At 43.5% G+C, this 23,691-nt stretch overlaps 1 protein-coding gene across 7 annotated transcripts in view; it reads left to right on the top strand.

The window, feature by feature from the left end:
• ccdc88ab (coiled-coil domain containing 88Ab) overlaps window positions 1–21,862 on the top strand; it is a 68,749-nt gene extending 46,887 nt beyond the window's left edge. Inside the window, exons 22-38 of one of the 7 annotated variants that reach the window (XM_061836594.1) lie at window positions 19–195; window positions 1,277–1,438; window positions 3,573–3,850; window positions 3,927–4,070; window positions 4,223–4,409; window positions 4,550–4,695; window positions 4,765–4,857; window positions 5,386–5,588; window positions 9,045–9,122; window positions 11,021–11,257; window positions 12,150–12,203; window positions 13,279–13,368; window positions 14,703–14,971; window positions 15,056–15,488; window positions 18,748–18,804; window positions 19,633–19,652; window positions 20,741–21,862. In XM_061836594.1, coding sequence (XP_061692578.1) covers window positions 19–195; window positions 1,277–1,438; window positions 3,573–3,850; window positions 3,927–4,070; window positions 4,223–4,409; window positions 4,550–4,695; window positions 4,765–4,857; window positions 5,386–5,588; window positions 9,045–9,122; window positions 11,021–11,257; window positions 12,150–12,203; window positions 13,279–13,368; window positions 14,703–14,971; window positions 15,056–15,488; window positions 18,748–18,791 — 2,595 coding nt within the window. In that variant the 3' untranslated portion in view covers window positions 18,792–18,804; window positions 19,633–19,652; window positions 20,741–21,862. Of the gene's footprint in view, window positions 1–18; window positions 196–1,276; window positions 1,439–3,572; window positions 3,851–3,926; window positions 4,071–4,222; window positions 4,410–4,549; window positions 4,696–4,764; window positions 4,858–5,385; window positions 5,589–9,044; window positions 9,123–11,020; window positions 11,258–12,149; window positions 12,204–13,278; window positions 13,369–14,702; window positions 14,972–15,055 lie in introns of all 7 variants that reach the window. The other 6 variants (XM_061836595.1, XR_009797358.1, XM_061836593.1 and 3 more) reach the window with 6 other exon arrangements.
• Window positions 21,863–23,691: the final 1,829 nt, after the last annotated feature.

Raw genomic sequence — 23,691 nt, 5'->3', positions numbered from 1 at the left:
TTTTTTTTTTTTGCGCAGGTGAAAAAGAACTACGAGGCTCTGCGTCAGAGGGAGGAGGAGGAGAGGATGGTGCAGAGCTCGCCCCCTAGAGGCGGGGAGGACCCCCAGGCGGTCAGCAAATGGGAGAAGGAGAGCCACGAGGCCACCAGGGAGCTTCTCAAGGTCAAGGACAGACTCATCGAGGTGGAGAGGAACGTGAGTTCGCCTGAACATTTTTTTTCTTTAGCCTGAGTTCACGGCACAGTTCTCCACACCTTTAAACTATTCTAATGTATAATTGTTTCAGGACACTTCCTACAAATTCCTACATTACCATGAAAAAAATTATGTAATTCATGTGGACATTTTACAAGTCATCATAATCATGCTGCATTCATTCCTAGTTCACACTGTTCAGCTTATTCAGGAGATTTTTTTGAATGCCTTTTCTTATTTCTAAAATTCCCAGCCTTTTTAAGATTCGACACATTTCCAGACATTGCCAATTCCTCCCAGGGGTTATTCCATATTTCTGCCACGATTCCAATCTTAATGCACATTTTCCACATGAAAAAAACATTTTACAAGTTCACGTCATTGCACATTTTTCAGCCAATTCAAACTTACCATGATTTACGGCCTACAAGCCGTGACTTTTTTTTTCCTCACGCTTTCAACCTTGCGGTTTATGCGGTGATGGGGCTAATTTATGTATTTTTTTTCTAACGTCAGCAAGGGGGCACTCGAGCTGAAAAAGTAACAACGAGACCGGTGGAATATATGTGCCGAGGAAGTGACTTTTACCGGCCCTGTTAGCGCTGCGCTAACAGGCGCTAGGATGTTGCTGCTCTGTGTATCTCCTTTTTTATTTTAACCGGCCGTTTTAATGTTAGCGCCAGCACTAGCGTTAGCGCGGTGCTTAGCACTAGCATTAAATTCTTCCCGTGTACCGTCTTTCCTTCTAAATATCTCATGTTTCAATGTGGGCACTTGCTGCTTTTACACAGTTGCGGCCTATGTGTGTACCAAATGGTATTTCCTTTACAAATGTACTCGGTGAGGCTTGTAACCAGGTAGGCTGGGAATTACGGTAATTCAAATTGTTTGGCTCACACGTATTTGCACTCTCCATTCTCGAGCTTCTACCTCGCTGTTTGTTAGCATTTGTGCTATAATTCAGAATGTTTACATTTCCAGCAAGTCAATTTATCCCACAGCATTTCAGTTCATTACAAGGTTTTCGGCAACCTCCTTCTCAAGTGAATTTGGGTTTGTTTTTTTTTAACTCTTCTCCTAGAACGCCACGCTGCAGGCGGAGAAGGCGGCGCTGAGGAGCCAGCTCAAACAACTGGAGACACAGAGCTCCAACCTGCAGGCTCAGATCGTGGCGGTTCAGAGACAGACCGCCTCTCTGCAGGAGAACAACACCACGCTGCAGATGCAGAACGCCAAGCTCCAGGTGACGCATACATTTGCACGCACACACAATGGACAACTGCAGGATAGTAATCAACACGTTTTTTTGTAACTCACTGTGGCTTAAAGCAAGGACACGAAAAATGGTCTTGACACGTCTCATCATCAACTGTTAATTTATACAATGAGACAATATAGACAATGAGCAACATTGTATATTATAAACAAACATACGGTCAACACAGGACAGCCTTAACCATTTATTCTTCATCCATCATAATGGGAATAAAAGCAAGTTATTGTAAACTATTAGAAGCATAGTAGTATTACAAAAATGTTAACTTTTATCATTTCATGTATCTTTTTACACTCGTTGGCTGTGAATCACTTTTGCTCAGGATGTCCATGAATCCTTGAAAGATGATACTTTCTTTTATTATACTTGTAATACCTTCTGAATCAGGATACTGTCATGTCATATGCAATTTCAAATGTAAACGGATCAATTAAGACATCAGCTTCCCTCCAAGTGATTTTGAATGCTTTTAAAAGCAATCTAAGCTCCAAAGGGCCCCAGCCTATTGAAAAGCATTTCAGCCACATTAGCCAGCCTGACGCTTGCCCCTCTTTGGCTTCGTCCCAACCCCGCCAGCCTGCTTAGCTCCCCTGCCATGGATTTAGACCTGAACTCCTTGTTTGGCAGCTTTTCAAAACCAGCTTACGGGACACAGGATTGACACTGACCGGCAGTGGTGTCTCTCAGGGTTTGGGTTTTTTTTTTTTTCCGTTTGTTTTTTGGTCTCTGCCTACTCGAATGTCTCCAGGTACTTAAGACGGTTGTTTGTGTTTGGGAGCATATGTTGTCTTGTCTGTTATACGAAAGCACACTATGGGATTCACAGCTAAACTAGTTTGAATTAAATAGGATTGAATCCATAATGCATTAAAACCTTAATGAGATTTGACAGACATGAGACTCAAAATTTCATAACATGGGATTTTCTTTCATGAATGCCAAATTTGCAATTTGTATCAGAAAAAGAAGTATATTTGGACAGCTTGCATTGGTTTTCTGTGCATACGCCGGTGCTTTCCTTCCACATTCCAAAAACCTTATCTGGATTGAAGACGACAAATTGTCCGTAGGTGTGGGTTTTTGTCTGTGTGCTCCGTGCGATTGGCTGGCGACAAGTCCTGGGTGTACCTCACATCTCGACCCAAGTCAGCTCTGATGGGCTCCAGCTCACAGGCAACCTGAATGACAAGTAGTACAGAAGATGGATGACTTCTGACTGTGCATAGAAGCAACATGTTTTACAAAAATTATTGCATTTCATCTTGATATTCAGTAAACCCGCCTCCATTGCTGGGTTATTTTCCAGACCTGGACCATCGATTCCCTTAACTAGTTAAAAAACGTGCGCGTGTGTATGTATGTTGTGTGTGTGTGTTTATTTTTCTCTCTCTCTCTCTCTCTCTCTCTCTCTATATATATATATATATATAATTTAGTAAAACCAAATTAAATTCTGATTGAAAAATTAGTCACATTAAAAATACATTAAAATCAAATAAATTTATTAAAATAATTGATTCCGGGATTTCACTTTTTCACAATTATCGCACAATAAATGAGCATTCATCTGAACAAGCCGAAAAAGTTTTTTTTGTGTGTGTGTGTGTGTGTGTGTGTGTATATTTAATATAAATTTTAAAAAGTGAAATCCTGGGATCAATTATTTTAATTAGTTTATTTTATTTTAATACAAATGTATTTTTAATGTAATTTATTTTTTTATGATAATTTGATTTTACTAAATTTATTTTAAGATTTTTCAACATTTCTAATTTTATTTTAAACCTTATTTTAAGTTATATTTTTAAGAGTTTCATCGCGTCATCGTTCATTTCATTAATTAATTACATTGTAATGTATTAAATTTGAAATTTCAGTAGGTAATTAAATGTTGAAAATACATATTTAAGTCGTACTACTGTATCATTAACCTCGATTGTGGCACTAAAGGTAATAAGACATGAATAATACAAATGAAGCCACACAGTGCCCCCTGCAGACTGACTCATCCTTAAAGGTTCCCGCAATACCTTGCCTCCATTCAGACGATTTAATTTCTTGTTTTCACAAGTGTTTCACCTTCTCTTCTCTTCCCCTCCAGGTGGAGAACTCCACACTGAGCTCGCAGTCCGCCTCCCTGATGGCGCAGAACGCTCAGCTGCAGGGCCAGCAGAGCAGCGTGGAAGGCGAGCGCGAGGGGGCGTTGCGGGAAAAAGAGGAGCTGAGGTCCACCTACGAGCTGCTCCTCCGTGACCACGAGAAGCTGGCGGCGCTCCACGAGCGGCAAGCGTCCGAGTACGAGACGCTCATCGGCAAGCACGGCGGCCTCAAGACCTCCCACAAGACTCTGGAGCAGCAGCACCGCGACCTGGAGGACAAGTGAATGAGTCGGCCTCGGGAGGAACACCCTAACTTTGAGGACCGTGCTGAGAGAAGACTGAATTTGTTCTCGCAGGTATAAGCAGTTCTTGCAGAGGAAAGGAGATCTGGACGAGCTGGAGAAGAACCTGAAGGAGCAACAAGAGAAAATGTCCTCTGAGAACCAAGGTTACCGAGCCACGGCTGACCAGTGCAAACTGCTCAAAGAGGAAAACGAAAGGTCAGACTGTGTGGACCTCAGGGTAGACGCAGCCAAACTCCCACGTTGACCGCATATTTAGTCGTAAATGTAAAACAGACCTTGCGAATATGATTGTCGGGGAGGTAAATCATAAAGTCCTCCCCCCTTACCACACATTTTTGTCCCACCAGACTGAACACGACATACCGTCAGCTGCAGAAAGACAACGAGAACCTCCAGCTGGACCACAAGAACGTCAAGAGTCAGCTAAACGGCGCCAAGCTGGAGCAGACCAGGCTGGAGGCGGAGTTCTCCAAGCTGAAGGAGCAGTACCAGCAGCTGGACATCACCTCCACCAAACTCACCAACCAGTGCGAGGTGAGGACCACGTCAAGACCCAAACAAGCATCCGAGGAGCCCACATGACGAATTCTGAACTGAGATATGCGGCGCTGTGACGTGATCATCTGCTGTAATCGCTACTAAGGAGTGTGTTTTTCCATGAACGTGCATCACAGCTGTTGAGTCAGCTGAAGGGTAACCTGGAGGAGGAGAACCGTCACCTGCTGGACCAGATCCAGACGCTGATGCTGCAGAACCGCACTCTGCTGGAGCAGACCATGGAGAGCAAAGACCTGTTCCATGTCGAGCAGAGGCAATACATGTAAGGCGAAAGAAGCTGAGCAATGTTCAGAGAAGAAATCAGACGTGGTTGTTTCCCCACCCCCCCTAGCGACAAGCTCAATGAGCTGAGGAGGCAGAAGGAGAAGCTGGAGGAGAAGATTATGGACCAGTACAAGTTCTATGATCCTTCACCTCCACGCAGGTGAGCAAAAGATAGCGAAAAGACATACGCTATACATTGTCAGTCCATTTCGTTTTCTCAAAATGTATTTGGAATTTAAAACGGAACCTAATAGGCGAAAGAAAATGTCTGTAAAATAAATACCATTTAATTTTAATGGACGGAATTTATTTCCATTTGTTTTTCTTATAATGATTGAACTTATAAAAACTAATGCTAAATAACTTTGAATCAGGTTATTGTCTTTGTTTTTAATAGTGAAATTGTGGTTTCACATCTTTATATTAAGTGTATTTTATTTCCATTCGGTTAATTAAATTGTATTTTGAACAATTTAAATTAAAACATATATATACATAAGGTATTTTATTGGAACAACAATATTATGAATTGATTTGTGTTTTTTTTTTTTTTTTAAAGGAATGTATTGAGCGTAATTTGATTATGCTGTGTGTGTCATGTTGCCGTAGCGATGCCTCAGACTGATCGTGATGCGAGTCTTCTTTCTTTCCTCTTTAACACCGTCGACGACGTGTTTTGTATTCACAGGCGCACCAACTGGATCACACTAAAAATGAAGAAGCTGATGAAGCCCAAAAGCCGGGAGAGGATGCGCTCCCTCACGCTGACGCCGTCGCGCTCCGACTGCGGCGACGGCTTCCTGTCCTTCCCCGCCGACAGCCAGGACAGCTCTTCGGTGGGCTCGGGGTCCAACTCGCTAGACGACACGCTCACGCACAAGAGGAGCAGCAGTGAGTACACGCCAAATGTATCCAAGTGCCAAGATCATTCCCAATGCCAGTTGACATCCGGGCGCTTCGCTCCTCCCGCTCTAACTCCTGGATTTTATATGTCTCTGTGCGTAAGGGAGGAGAGGCCAAAAGTGCCTTGCCCAAGGGCAGGGCTCCGCCAATGGTATGCTGAGGACTGAGAGGGTGGGCGGGGTTCGCGAGCCGCCCCTCACCTCTCGCAGGGCATGTTTTCGTGAGTCCCGTTGTGTGTGTGTGTGTGTGTGTGTGTGTGTGTGTGTGTGTGTGTGTGGTGTGTGTGTCGGTCGGTTTACGGCTGAGCTGCGCCCGGGCCACGAGGTTGACTCAAACGTTTCATATTTTAATGTTTGAAATATTTCCATTTCAATTAGCTGTCAGTCAACCGGCTGATGTGTGCAGTTCAGCTGTAAAGAAGAATCAAACCATTACGACGTTGGATAAATGTTGATTAAATGGTGCAAGGCATCGCGCTTCAAATCATACGCTCCTACCACAAAAACAAACACGAAAAAAATTGAATGTAATTCAATAGCAGCTAATCCTATCATAAGGGTGAAAGATGCTGATTTCATCCTTTTCGTGCTGATTTTTGTAATGTAGTTTTTCTCAAATATTCCTTCGCTGTCGCTTTAAGGCAGGGGTCAGGAACACATACCTGGCGCTTTTGGTGGCGTATGGCTTGCAGAGCCCTCATAATGACATACTGTATTCAGCGGGGGTCTCCCGAGGGACTTTTGGTCAATCACGTGATGGTGTGTGTGTGTCCCCCCCCCCCAAAAAAAAAAATTTTTTTTTTTTTTTAACATTTTAGCAACACACGTAACTTTCTCTAACGACCTACTGCACGGCCTCACAATCTTCTTCCTAGTTTACCTTGCACCGCACCCCTCCGCTCTTAAAGGGGCACACTCATAATTACAAATGTCCTCACAGTCCTTACGCAACCTATCAATTTGGTTTAAAATGACAGCACCACCCACCACCGGAATATTTTTTTTCCATAACGACATGCCTCTGTCGGCAAGCATTGTTGACGAGCGCACATAAGTGGGGAGAAATGAAAAAAATTCAACCTGCAGACCAGCTGATTGTAAAAACTTGGAACGCACGTCCTTTCACGTACCTCACACTGCGGCATGTGAGTATTGATGTACTGACAATGTTTGGTTAAACCTATGCGTATGAAAAGTCTTTCTCACCAAAAAAAATCCATTAAGGCCAACCTACGTTCACGAATAACAGATGGAAGTCTCAAAGGCTGCATGAAATTTAATTTAATGACGTATGAAATCAGCAAAGAAATCGCACTAATGATAAGAAGTACTTTAGTCATCAATGGTTAGCTGAAGCACAATGTTTTTTACATGAATTTAGAGATTTATTGTACTCTCCTGCATGAATACACTTGTATTTATTTTTAAAAATATTGTATGCCTCTTTTGGAATTACTTTTTAAAACATTTGCCGTTTATGGCTCTCTCAGCCTAAAAGGTTCCCGACGCCTGCTGTAAGGTTCAAGTCATCACTGCGTAGATTCCTGAAATTCTTTAGCAACCAAAGAAAGTCATTACAGTGGTTAAATTGTCGCTCACCTCTAAAATCATAACTTTTCGTGGATTTCAAACGGCTTCAAACTTCATCAAACAGCACATCGTTCAAGTCGGTATTAGACCATAGATTGCGACCATATTGCATTCCAAAGTCAACTCAAAATCATGTTCAGCCGCTAATTGAATTCCAATTTATGTTATTAGATTTCTTCAGCTTTTTCCAAATGAGTTAACGTGTCGAAGTAAAAGATGACCTGGGGACAGACCAGTCATATCGATTTTTAAATGTAACCTCAAACATAACAAAATGTGTTAAATAAGCTGTAGTGTAACCAAATGGCAAGTAAATTCTTAGGTTTTTAGACACCTTTGTCTACTTAGTCACGTGTCGTAAATATGAAATTCAAGTAATATTTGAACTGACTTCCATCTTAAACTTTCTGAAAATGTTTGAGCATGATGACGTCTCCTTTAATAAACCAACAACCAAAGTATCTGCTCTGCCGTTGCACCCTTTAATCTACTGCTGTCATGTCGCCGTGGCGATGCGTTGGACTCTGTAGCGTGTTGAGATCGTGACGTTAAATTAGAAATCAGCTAGTGTGAGATTTTGCAAGTGTGCGCGACACTTGCCACTTTGTACGATGTGTTGTTGTTGTTGTTGTTGTTGTTGTGGGAAGTGCTCTTAGGTGTTGCTAGCTTGGGAGACGTTTGACTGTGACAGCACATTTTAGTTGATTAAAATGTGCATTAGGGGGAAATGTATAAAATCTGCATGAAAGTTACTTTCATGTGTTTGGAATTGGAGCTGGATGTGTTTTTTTTTTTTTTTTTTTAACACAGCCGCCAACCACAAAGCACCTGCATGGACAGCGGAGAGCTCCGCCAAGGCTTTTTATTTTGGCTCATTTATGAAATCCGAAGTCAATTACAATCAGATCCAGCGAGATTTTAGCTTTCTAAGCATAAATCTGTCTGATCCAGATTGTTTTAATAACTTTAAAATATTCTAAATTGAAATATATATGCAAGGATTTTTCTTTCTCCAGATTTTGATTTTTAAATATATATTGGACTATTATCTGGCCAATTTTCCTAAATTCACATCGGAATGGGTCTTCTAAATACCGTATCGTTTCGTGAGCTTAAATTAAAAATGCTGTATATACAATTTTTTTTTTATCAAATGTTTCAGAATTTTCACATGTAAAAACATACACTTTTTTTCTACATTTTCTCATTCTAAAGTAAAATTAAAAATAAGGATGTTTTTTAAGTATTACGAGGTACAAGTTTTGCTCAAAAAATATACGTGATTTGATACTTTTAAAAAAACTCATTTAAAATATCAGTTTTTTTTATTAAGGAAAAGGAAATTTTGGTCATCAGATCCCCCCCTGCCCTCCACTAGATTTAGAATCAATGTCATTTAACAATTTAGATTTTTTTTTTTTTTTAAATATTAAAAATCTTGTTTTATTTTGAAATTTGAAAAAACAAAAGGTTTTCTTGTTTTCAGAAGCAATCATAAAGAATATGGATGAACGGCAACAAACAAAAAGCATCCTTGCCTTGGCGGAGTTCGTAACGCTTGTCGATATTTCAAACGACGTGTTCTGGATCTGCTGTAGTGTTGCGTCATTAATTTCCACGAGACGCCGTTGGCGTGTATCAAAAATGACTTGGAGGTGATCTTCTGATGTCATTGTTGTCCACCTGAGTAACGCAGGACTTCAGCTCGCTCCCCGCTGCCTCTTCCTGTCATCACGTTAACGACGTCCCCCTCCTTTTTGCCTAATTGTCACCCCCTCCCCCTCCCCCTTCCCCACTACCAACCTGTCTGTCTGTGTCCGTCCGTCCCCGTCTGCGTGTGGCCGTGCTGTGGCAGCTTTAAAAAGGTTGCCTTTCATGAGGAACCGATCCAAGGACAAAGACAAGGCCAAGGCCATCTACCGGCGCTCCATGTGTAAGACCGCCACGCCTTGCCGTTCTTCTTTTCCTCCCGCCGCCATCCGGGATTGCTCGCTGATGTTGTGCGTGCCTGTGTGTGTGCGCACACTTTTGCGTATGCTTTCATTTTCGGACGCCCACGCCGCTAACATCAGTGACCCGTCCTCCTTTGTGGTCTTCAATCACTCCTGTGTAGTGGTTCACGTAGCAGGGATGATTGAGTCAGTTCTCGCCGCCTGTAGACAAGTTTTTCCTCTCTTTAAGATCTTTGCTTGAGTGGCGCCCGTCGGTTTGTGATGCTGGAATCACTGGGCAGCGTCGTGCTGCTTTTGGAATGAAAGACGCCTTGTTTGAGATATAGTTGGTGTGCGCGTGTGTGAGTATATATATGTGTGCACGCGTGTGTGGCTACCTCAGAGTGTCTCTGTGTGGGAGTTTTCAAATTTGTGATTCCACGGTTGTGTGTTGAGTGCGTTTGTACAAGTTTGTCTGATTGTGTAAGTGCTGGTGAAGCGTTGGCCTCACATTTGTGAGGTTCCAGGTTCAATCCCGGACCCACCTGTGTGGAGTTTGCATGTTCTCCCCGTGCCCTGCGTGGGTTTTCTCCGGGTGGGCACTCCGGTTTCCCCCCACATCCCAAAAACATGCAACATTAATTAGACACTCTAAATTGCCCCATCGGTGTGATTGTGAGTGCGGCTGTTTGTCTCGATGTGCCCTGCGATTGGCTGGCGACCAATTCAGGGTGTACCCCGCCTCCTGCCCGTTGACAGCTGGGATAGGCTCCAGCACTCCTGCAACCCTCGTGAGGATAAGCTTACTCTGAATGGCTTTGCCGTGTTCATCTGAGTCCTCCATTGCACACGTTCACATGCCCGATTCTTGTGTGTGTCGATTTCGTACCGGAGTTCTCCGCCCGCTTTCACGCTTCAAGTGCATGAAAGACGGCGGCAAGTGCAAAGGGCCGTCTTTCTTTTTTTTTTTCCCCACTTTGCACTCTCCTCACAAAACGTTATGTACACTTGTGCCAGCCGTTGAGATCGAAGGCCAGAGGTGCTTTGGAAAGCTAAAACTCTGGTTTTAGATATAATTTGACTGACATTGTAATTTAGAAAAAAAAACCGTACAAAGATAAGTTTAATTATCGTCCAATATTTGGATTTGCGAGAATTTTTTTTAATATATTGTGCTTTTAAAAATCTTAGTTGACTGTAAATCAATAAAAGCTGTGAAAAACGGGGAGTGGCGAAATAAGGGTGTTTTCATTCAATTTTAATTTGACAACAATGTGGTATTTTGAATTTTTAAAATAAAAAATTTTTAACCTTTAACGTCTAAAATTGTAGGACTTGTAAAAATGAATTTTTCTAATTTTTTGTAGTTGTTCACATAAATCAAATGACACCATAACATAAAAATGTAACCATAGCTAGGTGGTGTAAAATACAATATATTTTCCTTGGTTGAAGTATCTTTAATGCTCGGCTTCCTTGGAGATCAGATTTCTAAAATGCAGACTTTGTCACAAACAATTTAACCTTTTGAAAGTTTTTTTTGTTTGTGATATTTTGATTCACCTTCATTCATTTTAATGCAAAATTCCTTACAATGAGGTGAGTACATTTTCAGTGTTGAAAAACGTAATTTAATATCCACCTCCTGTATTAGTTCTCATTTGATTGCACAAGTGTACTTAATGTTGTGTCCAGGTAGTGCTGCTTACTGTATTTTTTTTTTAGTTTTCTGCTATTAAACCTAATATTTGCATGTGTCATTGCTTGGATGTGCTGTTTTGTATCGGGTACTTTTTTTTTTTTAGCTGCTCCAACACGCAACTAAAACCAGACAAATGCTTATTAAAGCTTTATCATCGTAGATGTGAACATATTCCAATTTCTGTACTTCCACGCGCAGCCATGAACGACTTGCTGCAGAGCATGACGGCGACCGGGGGTCCCGGCGCCGACTGGGCGGGCAGCACCGAGAACCTGGACGGCGCTGAGGCGGCTGACGGGGGCGGCGCGCGGCGCAATGGGGGCGGCGGCCAGCGCATGAAGGAGCTGGCTTTCTCCACCAACGCCATCGACTGTGCCGCCCTCACGCTGCCCTCCTCCGCCCAGAGGAGGGTCTCCCACAGGCTCCACGTCAAAGGTGAGACAGCCCACCATTTACCGACTAGACTGAACGCATTCAGCTCGCGGTTGGTCGCGCGACAGCGCTACATGTTGGCTAAAATATATATATATTTTTATCTATAAATGTAAAGTAATTTTCAACTGCGAGTGTCAAAAAGCTTGAAGCAAACACACGTTGACTCTTTGAAGGACCGTTGGCTATTTACCAAACTACACTGCACGCTCCTGAGGACAGAAGTATATACTGTATATACGTTATAAAAGAAAGTACCGTAATTCCCAGCCTACAGCGTGCACCCGGTTATAAGCCTCATCCAGTAAATTTGTAAAGGAAATACCATTTGGTACATACGTACGCCGCGGCTGTGTAAAAGCCGCAAATGCCCACATTGAACCACGAGATATTTGGAAAGACGGTACACAGAGAGTTTAACCCTAGCGCTGCAGCGCTAATGCTAGCACCGCGCTCACAAGGCCGGTTAAAAAAACAACACGCGAGCATAGCACTAACTTGGCCGGACTGGTAAAAGTCACTTCCTCAGCACATATATTCCACCGGTCTCACTCTTACCTTTTCCGCTCGAGTGCCCCCTTGCGGCCGTTAAAAAAAAAAAAATGCACAAATTAGCCGCATCACTGCATAATCCGCAGGGTCGAAAGCGTGTGGGGAAAAAGTCGCGGCCTGTAGGCCGGAAATTACAGTACTTGACAGGCTGGTATTGGGACCCTCAACCTGAAGTAGGTAATCCCAAAGATGGGCCAATCAAAATTGTGAAACTTTACAAATTGATCCATGAACATCTTTGGTGTACATAAGATGCCATTTTCGAATGTAGCAAGTCTGTGGCTCAGATAATGGATGGATGAAATAATTCCTTCTTTTTTTTTTTTTTTTTTATTGTCAACAGACAACACTTCTTGCGAGGACGTCGCGGGCTCCTCGGACGACCCAAAGAGTCAAGGTAGGCTTACTTGAGGATATGACGGCTGTCAAAACCGGGTCAATCGTTCCGAGAATTTTCGGCCCCCCGCTTGCCTCTTTGATTAAGCCTAGCGGCGGCCATTTTTGGCGGTGGGCAAAGCGAAGTCGCGACCAAAGCTGGATCGACGCCGGCGCAGTCTGCAAGACGCTCTTCAGGGCAGATGTTCATTAAGTCAAATGCACGTCTTATCACTATTTCCACGTTCTTAGGCTTTTCTTAACACTCTCACCGGACCTCCTTAATTATGTAAAGGTCTTGGATTCAGTAGTGGGAAGCGTGGATGCTGCCGAGCTGACGACTTGCAGAACGCACCCCCATTAAAAGCCGCTCGAGTGTTATGCTATGATAATAAACTCATATTAAGAGATGAATTACCGAATGTGAAGAAACATCTTTAATGGGGGACAGACAAAACCTTTGTATTCGTACTCATAACTTTTTTTGGGGGGGGATGGATGGAACTTGGTCATGGTCTTATTGCGGTTTCATCCCTATTTTTTCAAGAGTTTTAGGACTTTTCATAACATAACTTTTTTTTTTTTTTTAAAGGCAGACATTATGAGCATCAATTATCCATGGATTTTTGCCTGGTCTCCATCCACTATCCTGTCCTACGCACTCTCATCTATATTCTATCTCTCTCTCTATCTATCTCTCTAATATATCATAACACAATCCATTTCTAACAAAATCTTAACCCATAATATTAACACTTTGGCTAAAATGTCATGAAAGATTTTAACACTCATAAAATGATAGAAACGTTATCTAGAATAAATCTTCATCTGCAACAATAATGCCATAATCTATGATAACAATCATTTCTTAATGTACGATAATATATTTGGTCAAGGTTGTCTTCCTCGCCACGGGTTCTTTTCTTTGTCCCCCCTGCGGCCACGTTGGCAGCCGACCACGCTTCCTGTCCGTCTGCCTGGCACGCGCCATCTGCTGCCCCAGCGGGGGTGGCGCGGTGGCGCCGTCGGGCCTTCGTGTTTCTTCCTCTGTGTGTTACTACATGTCTTCCGTTTTTGTCCTTTCACCCTGCCACCAGCCTCCAGACCCTCCAGTCTCCATAGCAACAGGACCACCAGTAGTAATAGTAACAATAACTCCCAGCTCACCTCTCCTCTGGAGGGAAAAGGTACGCCCTTCCCTTTACCCCTCCACCTTTCCTCTTCCTCCTCCTCCTCTTCTCCCTCCCTGTCAGTTATCTGGTTAACATCTCATCTCACGCAACATGCAAGTGTGTCCCTCGGCGTCTCAATCTGGCACCTACTGTCAATTCTTGACATGGACTCTATCGTGGTTGTAAGTCTGTCATAATAACGCCATAATCTACGATAATGTCATTCTATCACCACAATGCATCGAATGGCGACATTGTCAATCTGATACCTTTTATATTACAGTGGTGCCTCAGTTCTCGAACACAATCCCTTCCAGAAGGCCGGTTGAAAACCGAAACCTTTCGAAAACCGAAGCGCGTTTTCCCATTGCAAATGAAATAATGTGTTCCAAGCCTAAAAATTTAGTTTTTTTTAGCTTTTTTTGATAATAAAATGCATTGTAGGAATGCATGTGTAGTTTAAATACATTGTACAATTAAATCATTTAAGAAATATATTTATGTTTTGCTTAAAATGTATGCTAGGCTGGGAGTGCATTGCCGTATCTCTAGCGACTCGGCCCCCAATCTTGTAAACCATTTTTTTTATGAACAAAAGTGCAGGATAACTTTAAACAAGCAACAATGAGGGGGAAAATTATTTTTTTTATTTGCACAGAAAGTATGTAACGTACAAAAAATGTAACTTGCAACTAGAGGTAGGGCTAATGGAACAACAGAAAAAAGCAATGCAAAACAAGTGTTTCAAATGTCTTCGCTGGGGGTGACTTGCCCCTTTTTAACAAAGAGAGAATCTAACCTGGACCATTTCTGCCGTCTTTCGAGCACCTTCCTGATGTGGCTCATTGAAATTTTGCAGCCCTCTGCAACATTCTGCCGTACTTATTCGATAGCTTAGAAAAACGCACACTAGATTCGTATTCAGCCGTCAAATCCTTCTTGAAGTCGACAGTTTTATGCTCCGCTTTCCTTTTTTCAGCACCACCATTTCCACTTACCTTCTTTGGTGCCATGATCAGGGGTTAATGTTGCTCAATTGGAAGTTTGCGTGGAGAGGAGTGTGTTGGTCAAATGGTTGACGTTGTCGTTTCCGTTTTTTTGGGGGATGCGTTCGAAAGCACAATAACAAATCGTCATGGGTCAGGGCGTTCAAATACCGATTTTGGTTCAAAAACCGATTTGTACGAAAACAGAGATGTTGGAAAACCGAGGTACCACTGTAATCTCATTTTAATGAGCACTTAAATTAGAACGTAACAATGTCATAATCTCTGTCAAAATCCTAAATCTATGACATCGTCATACTCTTTGATGACAAAATCCTAATCCCGAGTAATGTGGTCCGTCAGGCACGTTGAGCGGCAGCGCGAGTCGTCCCCACAGCGAGAGCAGCGGCGAGTTCAGCTTGAGTTTGGAGCAGGAGGCGTGGTCCAGCAGCGGCAGCAGTCCCGTCCAGCAGCCGTCGTCGCGCTCGTCCCACCGCAGCCCCGGGCCCGCGCGGCACTCCCTGGAACCGCTGCCGGCCGCCACCCCCGGGTCCATCAGGAAAACGGCGTCCCCGGGAAGCGAAGTGCTTTCCCTGCAGCAGTTCCTGGACGAGGGAATCGACCCTGCCGAGGTGAGCTCTCAATTTAAAAGCAAACAAAAAAAAAAGTAGGACAACTGAAAACTCCACTGATTCCTTCCTGTGTCTCCCATGCAGTCGGGCAGTCAGGAAAACCTCACCGTGGACTCCCCCCGCCTCCCCGTTTCTTGCGAGCGCGCGCAGAAGGATCGCCCCGCCGCCCGGGGCCGCGGCATCCTGCGCTCGTCCAGCGGCAAAGCGCCGCCCGTCGCCGCCGACCGGCCGCCGCGCTCCTCGGGGCAACCGGGGCGCCCGAGCCTGCGCAAAGCAGAGAGCACCCGCGTGAGGGGCTCGGTGCGGCCCGGACTGTCCGCCCAGTCCCGGGCCACGTCGGTGTCGGAGCGTCTGGACCGGGCGTCGGCCTCCGGGTCGGCCTCCACCCTGCCCCGCGCTAGTAGCGTCATCTCCACGGCCGAGGGCAGCTCGCGGCGCACCAGCATCCACGACATACTCTCAAAGGACAGCCGGCAGCCCGTGTCCGTCGACGGGGTCCAAGCCCCGCCCGCACCCAGTGAGTACACCCTAAAGGGACCCTCTAGTAGCGCCCCCTTGCCAAAGTCCCTCAGCTCACCGTGCCGCACCTCGGACGAAGCCGAGCTGCCCGCCCTCGAGTCCTTCCTGGGTCCCTCCTTCACCGCCGAATCGGTCTTCATGGACTCCATCTTCAGCGAGTCGGCGGGCAAAAGCCTCCCCTTCCTCTCCCTCAACCCCTCCCTCGTCAGCAACATCAGCGGACCCCCCGTCGCCTCTTACCAGCCGAGCCAATCGGACGCCCCGTCGGGGTCCGGGGCCGAGCATTTGGACGCGGAGGAGAATCAGTCGTTGTGGTTCGAGTACGGGTGTGTGTGATGGAGGGGGAGGTTCTGGCCCGCTGACGTGTGTCTGTTGGGTCTTTTTCTCTTGTTTTCGGGGTCCCCTGGTGCTGGATTACATTTTTTTAAAGGTTTCTGTTGTTTTGTTACATTTTTTTTGCCGTCCACCATTGTTTTCACCTGAAATGAACTGGATGCGTCAGTCGATAGCCTGCACCCACCAGCTGAAAATGAAGGACTACGACTCCCAACCCAAAAATAAACGAAAAAGCCCATGAATGTCGCAGTAATATTCGTAATATGGCGGTAACTCCATGCTTGAGTCGAGTTCCGCATTGGCTTCAAGGAAGCTGAAAAAAAAATGGAGCTGTGATGGTGCTCTTATCCGCACGCATGTGGATCACGAGTACCGTTTAACGGGACGAATAGAAAATGAGGAACACTCGAACACAAGAGCTTCTGTAGGTCCACAACTCACGTCCAGAACATCACACTGATCAAAAAAAAAAAAAAAAAGACTGGATGGCTCATTGGCCACCAAAACGAAAGTCTCCATCCGCCATCTTGATACACCCAAAGCAAGCATGCCGACCTGTGCATTAATTGCCAGTTTCGTGGCTGTGAGAAAACATTCCACAAGTAAATTAGAAAGATTTACTTTGACACTGTTAGTTTGTAAATGTTTTTTTTTTATTTTCTGATGATCTTAATTCACTTGAACAAAGTTTTGTTTACGGTTGTTGTTGTTCACTGTTCACTCTCTGCTTCACCTTTCTAGGCCGACGGTGTTTCACGAAAAACCAATGTCAATATTTTCCCAAACTTCATCAGTGGATCACCAAGAAAACGCATTTTCTGTGAAAATTTTTGATGAATTTCATAATACAGAACTTTGCAAATTGAATTTGATTTTCAAATGAGAGAAAATAAGTTGAAATTTTCTATCTGAAATAGGATGTCGCAGAAACAACAAATGAACAATGCGTTTAGCTTAGTTTATTTGCCCATTGCGGATCCTTATTTCCTTATTTACTTAAAATGTGATGTTTTTATGACAAAAAAGCTTAGTTTTTATGATGGTAGTGATTCACAGCGTATTTTGGGAAAAGTTGATGTCATGGAAGTCGGACCCTAGGTAATATGCAAGGTTTCTTGCTCGTCACGGTGTTCTATTCTTTCCTTTGCACTTCTCCTTTTTTCGCTTACCAAAAATCCTTCATGTCACCAGAACCGATAAAAATATCAAGCTCACGTGACCAGTTTTAATTCTGCATGCCAAACTTTGAGGAAAAACCCCGCCATACTTCAACCTGTAAATCATGTCTTACACGTTTTGGGAGTACCAAGATGGCGGCCAGCTGGCTTCAACCAATCGACATTGCTCGATGTTTATGCGCTATCCAGTCTTTTTTTTTTTTTTTTTTTTTAGATCAGTGGCAATACCCGACCAGTCCAACTTCTGCTCCTGAGGTCACTCACTAGGCCCCGCCCTTTAAAGGCACACAGCCAACACACAAACACTTCAGTTGTACACTATGTAGCATAAGTGCAGTTTCGTTTAAATTTTTTTTGTCACAGAATGAATGAAAATCTTGCGGCACGGTACGAGTGTGTTGACACTCTTCACCATTTGGGTCACTGGGATCAAAATAACCCCCCACACCCCTTCATTTACGTTTCTTCCTCTGGAAAGCGGGCTTGTTCTTTGGTCAGACTCGTGTGAGGATGAGCGACTGTTCAAGTCGTCCAAGCTAGGAACAAATGTTTATTAATAAACAGGCTGCCAGTTATTATAAATGAAAGTTAGCGCAGTGATGAGGCCGGTTTGTTTGCGTATGGGATTTGTGGGTGATGTGAAAATAGAATTGTTGGATAGTGGGACTGGTGCAGGGTGGGTGACCAGTCATATTTTTCAAGGGCCTCAGAAAATATGATGGGAGAAATCTTTACTATTCATACACGCTGAGCATTTGGGGGCCCATCGGTTGCCCACCCCTGCGCCGATTCAGGAAAAATTGCATCGGGCGGCTCGAGTGAAAGTGACCACGAAAGAAAAGAAAGTTGACAAAGAAATTGAGTGCAGCGACGAGGTTTGTTGTCGACGTACGTATCCGATTTCCCCCAGGAAAGTGGACTCCGTAGGCCACCATCCAAGTCAAGAAAAAGCCATTAAAATGACGTTGCTGGAATGTTCCGCCAAATATGTTGATCACGTCAAAGATCTATTTTGAGAAAATACAGTGGTGCCTTCACTTGCGAGATTAATTTGTCACGTGACCACAAACGCTTGTTCAAGAAAAAAGTTTGGGCATTGTGACTTTATGCTTTAATTCACTGTGCTGCTACTTCTGGTGTGCCATGGCCACCAGAGGGCAGTATACTACATATATTAAGTACTGTACATAAGACTGACGTACAGTAATTGCTAAACGTCAGTAATATTAGTGCAGAGAATGGAAAAAAAATATGCTGTATGTTTTTCCTCATCATGCCTCACCCTTTGATCGTCTGTAAATCGAAGTACCACAACATCTATGCTAGTTTCGTTAGCCCGTGTATGGCATTTCCCGTTAGTTATTAGCATTAAACTAGCAGACTTTTGCATGTTTTGAGCCATTTTTGAATATCTTCTGTCTGTTGCCACCGTCTTGCATTTGTATCTAAAATTTGTATATATAAAAAAAAAATCACTCATGAGTTGAGGTACCACTGTATTCTAAAAAGAGCAAAAATGTTTTTGTGTGTGTGTGTGAATTGTGTCAACGTGCCATTTTGACCTGCAGCATCCCTTTTTTTTTTTTTTTTGTCAAGTTGACACTCTTGTAGATATTAAATTATAATCGTAGACGAGCGGCTGTCGGCTTCGCGACCGGTTCCACGCGCTTATTTATTCCCCCGTCGCTGGCATTTCGGTGTGTGTTTGCTTTGTGTGTGTAACGACGTTGCTTTATCCTGCAGATGTGGAGGGCAGAAAGTCCAAAAGCAGAAGTGGCGAGTGCTAAATCCCCACGCGTGGTGAGTGCGTGCGTGCAGGCATGGGGGTGGAGGGGGATGCTTGTTGCCATGGGAACCTCAGGCGGGATGTAACCAATGTCATCCATTTTCCCTGCGAACCACCCCAAATAACTTTTTTTTTTTTTTGGTGCACCTACCTGTCCTACTTCCTACTTGTTCCCATGACAACGCATGTAGTTCCCGGCTGGCTGGATGGCTTTTACTTCCTGCTTCCTGTTTTTCCCTTCATCGTCACCTTCTCACAATTTCTCCTTCATAGGTTTCTTTCCAGTGCACAGATTTCCCAAACTCCACCCCCCACCCCACCCCCACGCCATCTTCAATCAAATTTATGAACACTTCCTGTTGATTTAAATCGGGGGCGGAAAGGTCATTTTTGTCGGGGACCGCATATCCGGGACGGCCGTATCGACTGTGACGCTATGTAACCGTTTCATCTCGTCGTCATGGTATTAAATATACACGACAAATTGACGGCGAACTAGTTTTGAAATCGGAAAAAGGAGTTTGGTCGCAAACTGGGGTGGGGGGGGTCAATCTTATTTACTACATTTGACAATTTGAAAATTTGGTACAGATTTTGACAAAATATTTTATGCAAATGATTTGGTGGGCTTTGATTTGGACACCTGCGATTTAAATAATTGGAGTTAATGTGCTATATATTGATTGACTGAAATGGTATAATGAGATTGTACGAATCTTTTTTTTTTTTTTTTTTTTTAAATTACCCATTTGAGTACCGTAATTTTCAGCCTATAAGCTGCGACTTTTTTCGCACGCTTTCGACCCTGTGGCTAATTTGCGAATTTTTTTTCTGGCTGCAAGGTGGCGCTCAAGTGGAAAAGGTAAGAGTGAGACCAGTGGAATATATGTGCTGAGGAAGTGACTTTTACCGGTCCGGTCCTATGAGCACTGCCCTAGCGCGTTACTGCCGTGTCTCTGTGATTTTTACCAGTTTGTTTTTGTTTTTTTTTTTTACTGGCCCTGTTAGCGTGGCGGTGCTACCGCTAGTGTTAACATGATGGCGCTAACGCTAATGTTAGTGCGGCAGCGCTAGTGCTAGTGCAGCGGTCTCCAATGCAGTGCCCACGGGCAAATGGTAGCCCCCGAGGACCATATAAGGTGCCCGCGAGGTATGTTCTACAAATACCATTGGCCACATATTACTATTATTTGTGCTTTAAATTCTGAATCTGACTTGCTTACGTGAATTAAAATTTTCAAATACCTGTAATGTAGTTTACTACAATAAATTAAAACAAATATTTTATGAAGGTGTAATGAACTGAGTCTGACATTTGCCGCAAACGGGTCAAGTAGCCCTTCATACGATCGGTGCTCACGAAGTAGCCCTCAGCCTCAAAAAGGTTGCTGAGCCCTGCGGCTAGTGTTAGCCTGGCGGCGCTAGCGCTAGTGTTAGCTGAGTGAATGAGTCTCACTGAGACGTGGCAGTAACACGCTAGCGCAGCACTAACAGGGCAGGACCGGTAAAAGTCACTTCCTCGGCACATATATTCCACCGGTCTCACTCTCTGTGTACCGTCTTTCTTTGTAAATATCTCGTGTTTCTGTGTGGGCACTTGCGGCTTTCTATGTATGTACCAAATGGTATTTCCTTTCTAAACGTACTGGGTGAAGCTTATAACCAGGTGCGCTCTGTAGGCCAGGGAATTACAGTAAATGTCATTTACGATAGGGCTTGAAATTTTTTGATTACCATAGCGTTGACACATACATGGATAATATCCGGACATGATTTTCTAAGCAATATGAACAGCTGGCCATGTTGGGTCCCTGAGGCCCAATTTGGGAAATCTCTGCTCTGGCGTCTCCTGTTTGTTTGACTTGCATGTTGTCTCTAATCTGCTCTCTTCATCTGTCTGCTCTTCTTCTTCTTCTTCTTCTTCTTCTTGACTTGCCGGGGACTCACTAGGTGGTCTTGGAGGTCTGAAGCCTGGTAGACAGCCGGCGCGTATACTGCGAGGAAAACGATTGTAAAATCTCACCATTTTTGCTGAGTTCTCTCCCAACCTTTCTGTCGAGAAAATGGCTTCCCTCTGTTTTGTTTTTCTTCCTTGAATCAAGGAAACGGACCAAGAAACACCTGTTGCCCCCCCCCCCTCTCTCTCGCCTCCCCCCTACTTTTTCCCGTGTCCTCCTCTGCTGTGATGGGCACTACTCTTTGTAAAGTTGACAGTTCAAGTGCCAAATCACAGCCAGCCCAATCACCCCTCAAAAATAAAAATCCCCCAACAACAAACCCGACCTGGACGATTCCTTTCGGATCTTCTGTGAACTTGAATCAGGAACGACGTGTGTTCTGTACGTTCAGCATGTGGACCTAAATGTTCCATAAGTGCGCACAGCGGAGCAATCAGCAGACCAATCAGAACGCTGTCCCGTCCCGTTGGATCGGGAAACTCCGTGAGAGTCCCGCGTATGTGTGCAGTGGATATAAAAAGTCCACACACCCCTGTTCAAATCCCACGATAAATCACTGAAACTTTCCTCACCATTTGTGTGGCCTATAACCAGTAAAAAAAAAAAAAAAAAAAACTTGGGTAATGTTTGCATAAGTGTGCACACCCTCCTCGAACTGGGATGTGTCTGTGTTGGGAATTTACCACTCAGTTATTTCAGCCTGTCGAATGAAAGTCAGCCCACACCGGCCACAATTTAAAGTGCCTCTGATTAACCCCGAGTTCAGATGTTCTAGTAGGCTTTTCTAGACAATTGAAGCAGATAAATGTTTTGTGCTGGAAAAAAAGTTCAAAATCTTTTTTTAACATAACAAACGCCTGGTGTTTGAATAGGGGTGTGTCGACTTTTTATAGCAGTTGTGTGTGTGTGAGGGATGCTTCCACAATGTACCATTTTAACGATCGCCTCATTATTCCCACAAAGTGTTTGTCATCTTGCACTCTGGACGTCCTTAAAAGCACACAAATACACACACTTCCTGAAAACCGGGTGCATTACTGTTGCTATGGCGATGTTTCCCTCCTTTACCACTTTTACATAAACTCACTTAATGTAATTAAAATTCATCAATTAAGAGATGTTGTGTGTTTTATTAATTGTTCCTGTAATAATGGACATTTTTTTTGAGGGTGTTATTTAGTTTTTCTGTACTCAAATGGTGATCTGAATGTGAAAGAATATGCGAAACAAAGTAATGGTCTGTTACGTTTATTTACTGAAGTGCAGAAGGTAGCAGGAACGTAACTATCAAATTCTAGGCCTTAATTTTTCTTTAGAAAATTTATTGCATTCATTTTTTTGAGCTAGTTATCCTCACGAGGGCCACGGGAGTGCCGAAGCCTATCCCAGCTATCGTCGTGCAGGAGGCGGTGTACATCCTGAACTGGTTGCCAATTAATTTTTAGGGCACATAGAGACAGACAATGGTCTACTCACAATCACACCTTGGGGCAATTTAGAGTGTTCAATTAATGTTGCATGTTTTTGGGATGTGGGAGGAAATCTCAATGCACGGAGAACATCCAAACTCCACACAGGTGGGCCTGGGATTTTATACCTTTTCAATGTTTTTTTTTTTTTTTTTAATTTATTTTACATTTTATTAAAAAAAGTTTTACATTTTATTAAATTTCGCCATTTTGTAATTTCCCGCAAATAATTATACTTATTCAAAGTAAATTAATTATACAATACAGATTTATATCCGATGCTGTTCATTAAGAGGTTGCCCTCTAGTGTACACTTGCACTTCCCGAGAAGGGTTGCGTCAGGAAGGGCATCCGGCGTAAAAATTGTGCCAAACATATATATGCGTTCATCTGAGATGATACGCTGTGGCGACCCCGAAAGGGACAAGCCGAAAGGAAAACAACAACCTCTAGTGTACACTTTCCGATTTACTATTTTATAATAAAGGCTAAAAGATGCTTATTTCTGTTCCTTTCTTACTGAATGTAGTCTAATCTATTTTCCAATGGAGATGCATATAATATTTAGTGCCCGAATGTTATTTACTGCCATAAAGGTAGGTGTACTCCCATAATATCTCAATCAAATGTCATGTCTTCTTATACAACAACGATAACCCACCGGTTTCACTGATATTCATGTTAATTTAACAATTGGTGTAAGTCTACAGAATATAAACTACACGTACTTATCGACACTGTTTTGGGGCATCTTCTTTTTCTTTCGGCTTGTCTCTTTAGGGGTCGCCACAGCGTGTCGTCATTTTCCATCTGAGCCTATCTCGTGCATCCTCCTCTCTAACACCCACTGTCCTCATCAAATTACTATTATTTTGGTGAATGTCTGTATTTATTTATTTTTTAAGAAACGGAAGTATTAGCTAATCAGAATTAAAAAAAAAAAAAAAAACAGCCATGGGAGGTGATAAAACATGCAATGACTTTATTAACGAAAGTTTTTAAATTTTAAGTTTGAGGGATACACGACAACTGTTCAAGTTAATATTTTCAACATGCATTTTATGAAAGAATAAAAGACAACTCGGCTAACTTGGACCTAATTTTATTCGGGCATGTTAAATATAAATGTCATGCATTTGATTGATTTGTCGTTTATTTTGTAGCAGTTGCGAGTCGGACATCTTTACTGCCGCACACTAAAGCTCATCGTCCAATCATAGACTCCCTTTTGGCGGCGTACTTCCGGACATGTGACTGACTGTCATGGAAGCCCACACGCGCGCATCTCCGGCATAAAGTCCCCTTTTCTGTCTCTTATTTTTTTCTCGTTCTTTCTCACAAATTGGGCCATGAGGCGTCTACTCCAGCTCGGACGTTCCTTTTCTTGGAGCCGCGTGCGTTTGTGTCACCAGAGCGTGTACAAAAGTCACGGCCAGGTCCGAAGTGCGGCCGTGGACCTTGGAGACAAGTGAGT

The sequence above is a fragment of the Syngnathoides biaculeatus genome, chromosome 12, assembly GCF_019802595.1.
Source record: "Syngnathoides biaculeatus isolate LvHL_M chromosome 12, ASM1980259v1, whole genome shotgun sequence".
In the NCBI taxonomy this organism is placed as follows: Eukaryota; Metazoa; Chordata; class Actinopteri; order Syngnathiformes; family Syngnathidae; genus Syngnathoides; species Syngnathoides biaculeatus.
The sequence above is the reverse complement of the archived record's forward strand: the minus strand, read 5'-3'. Positions and strand labels throughout refer to the sequence as shown.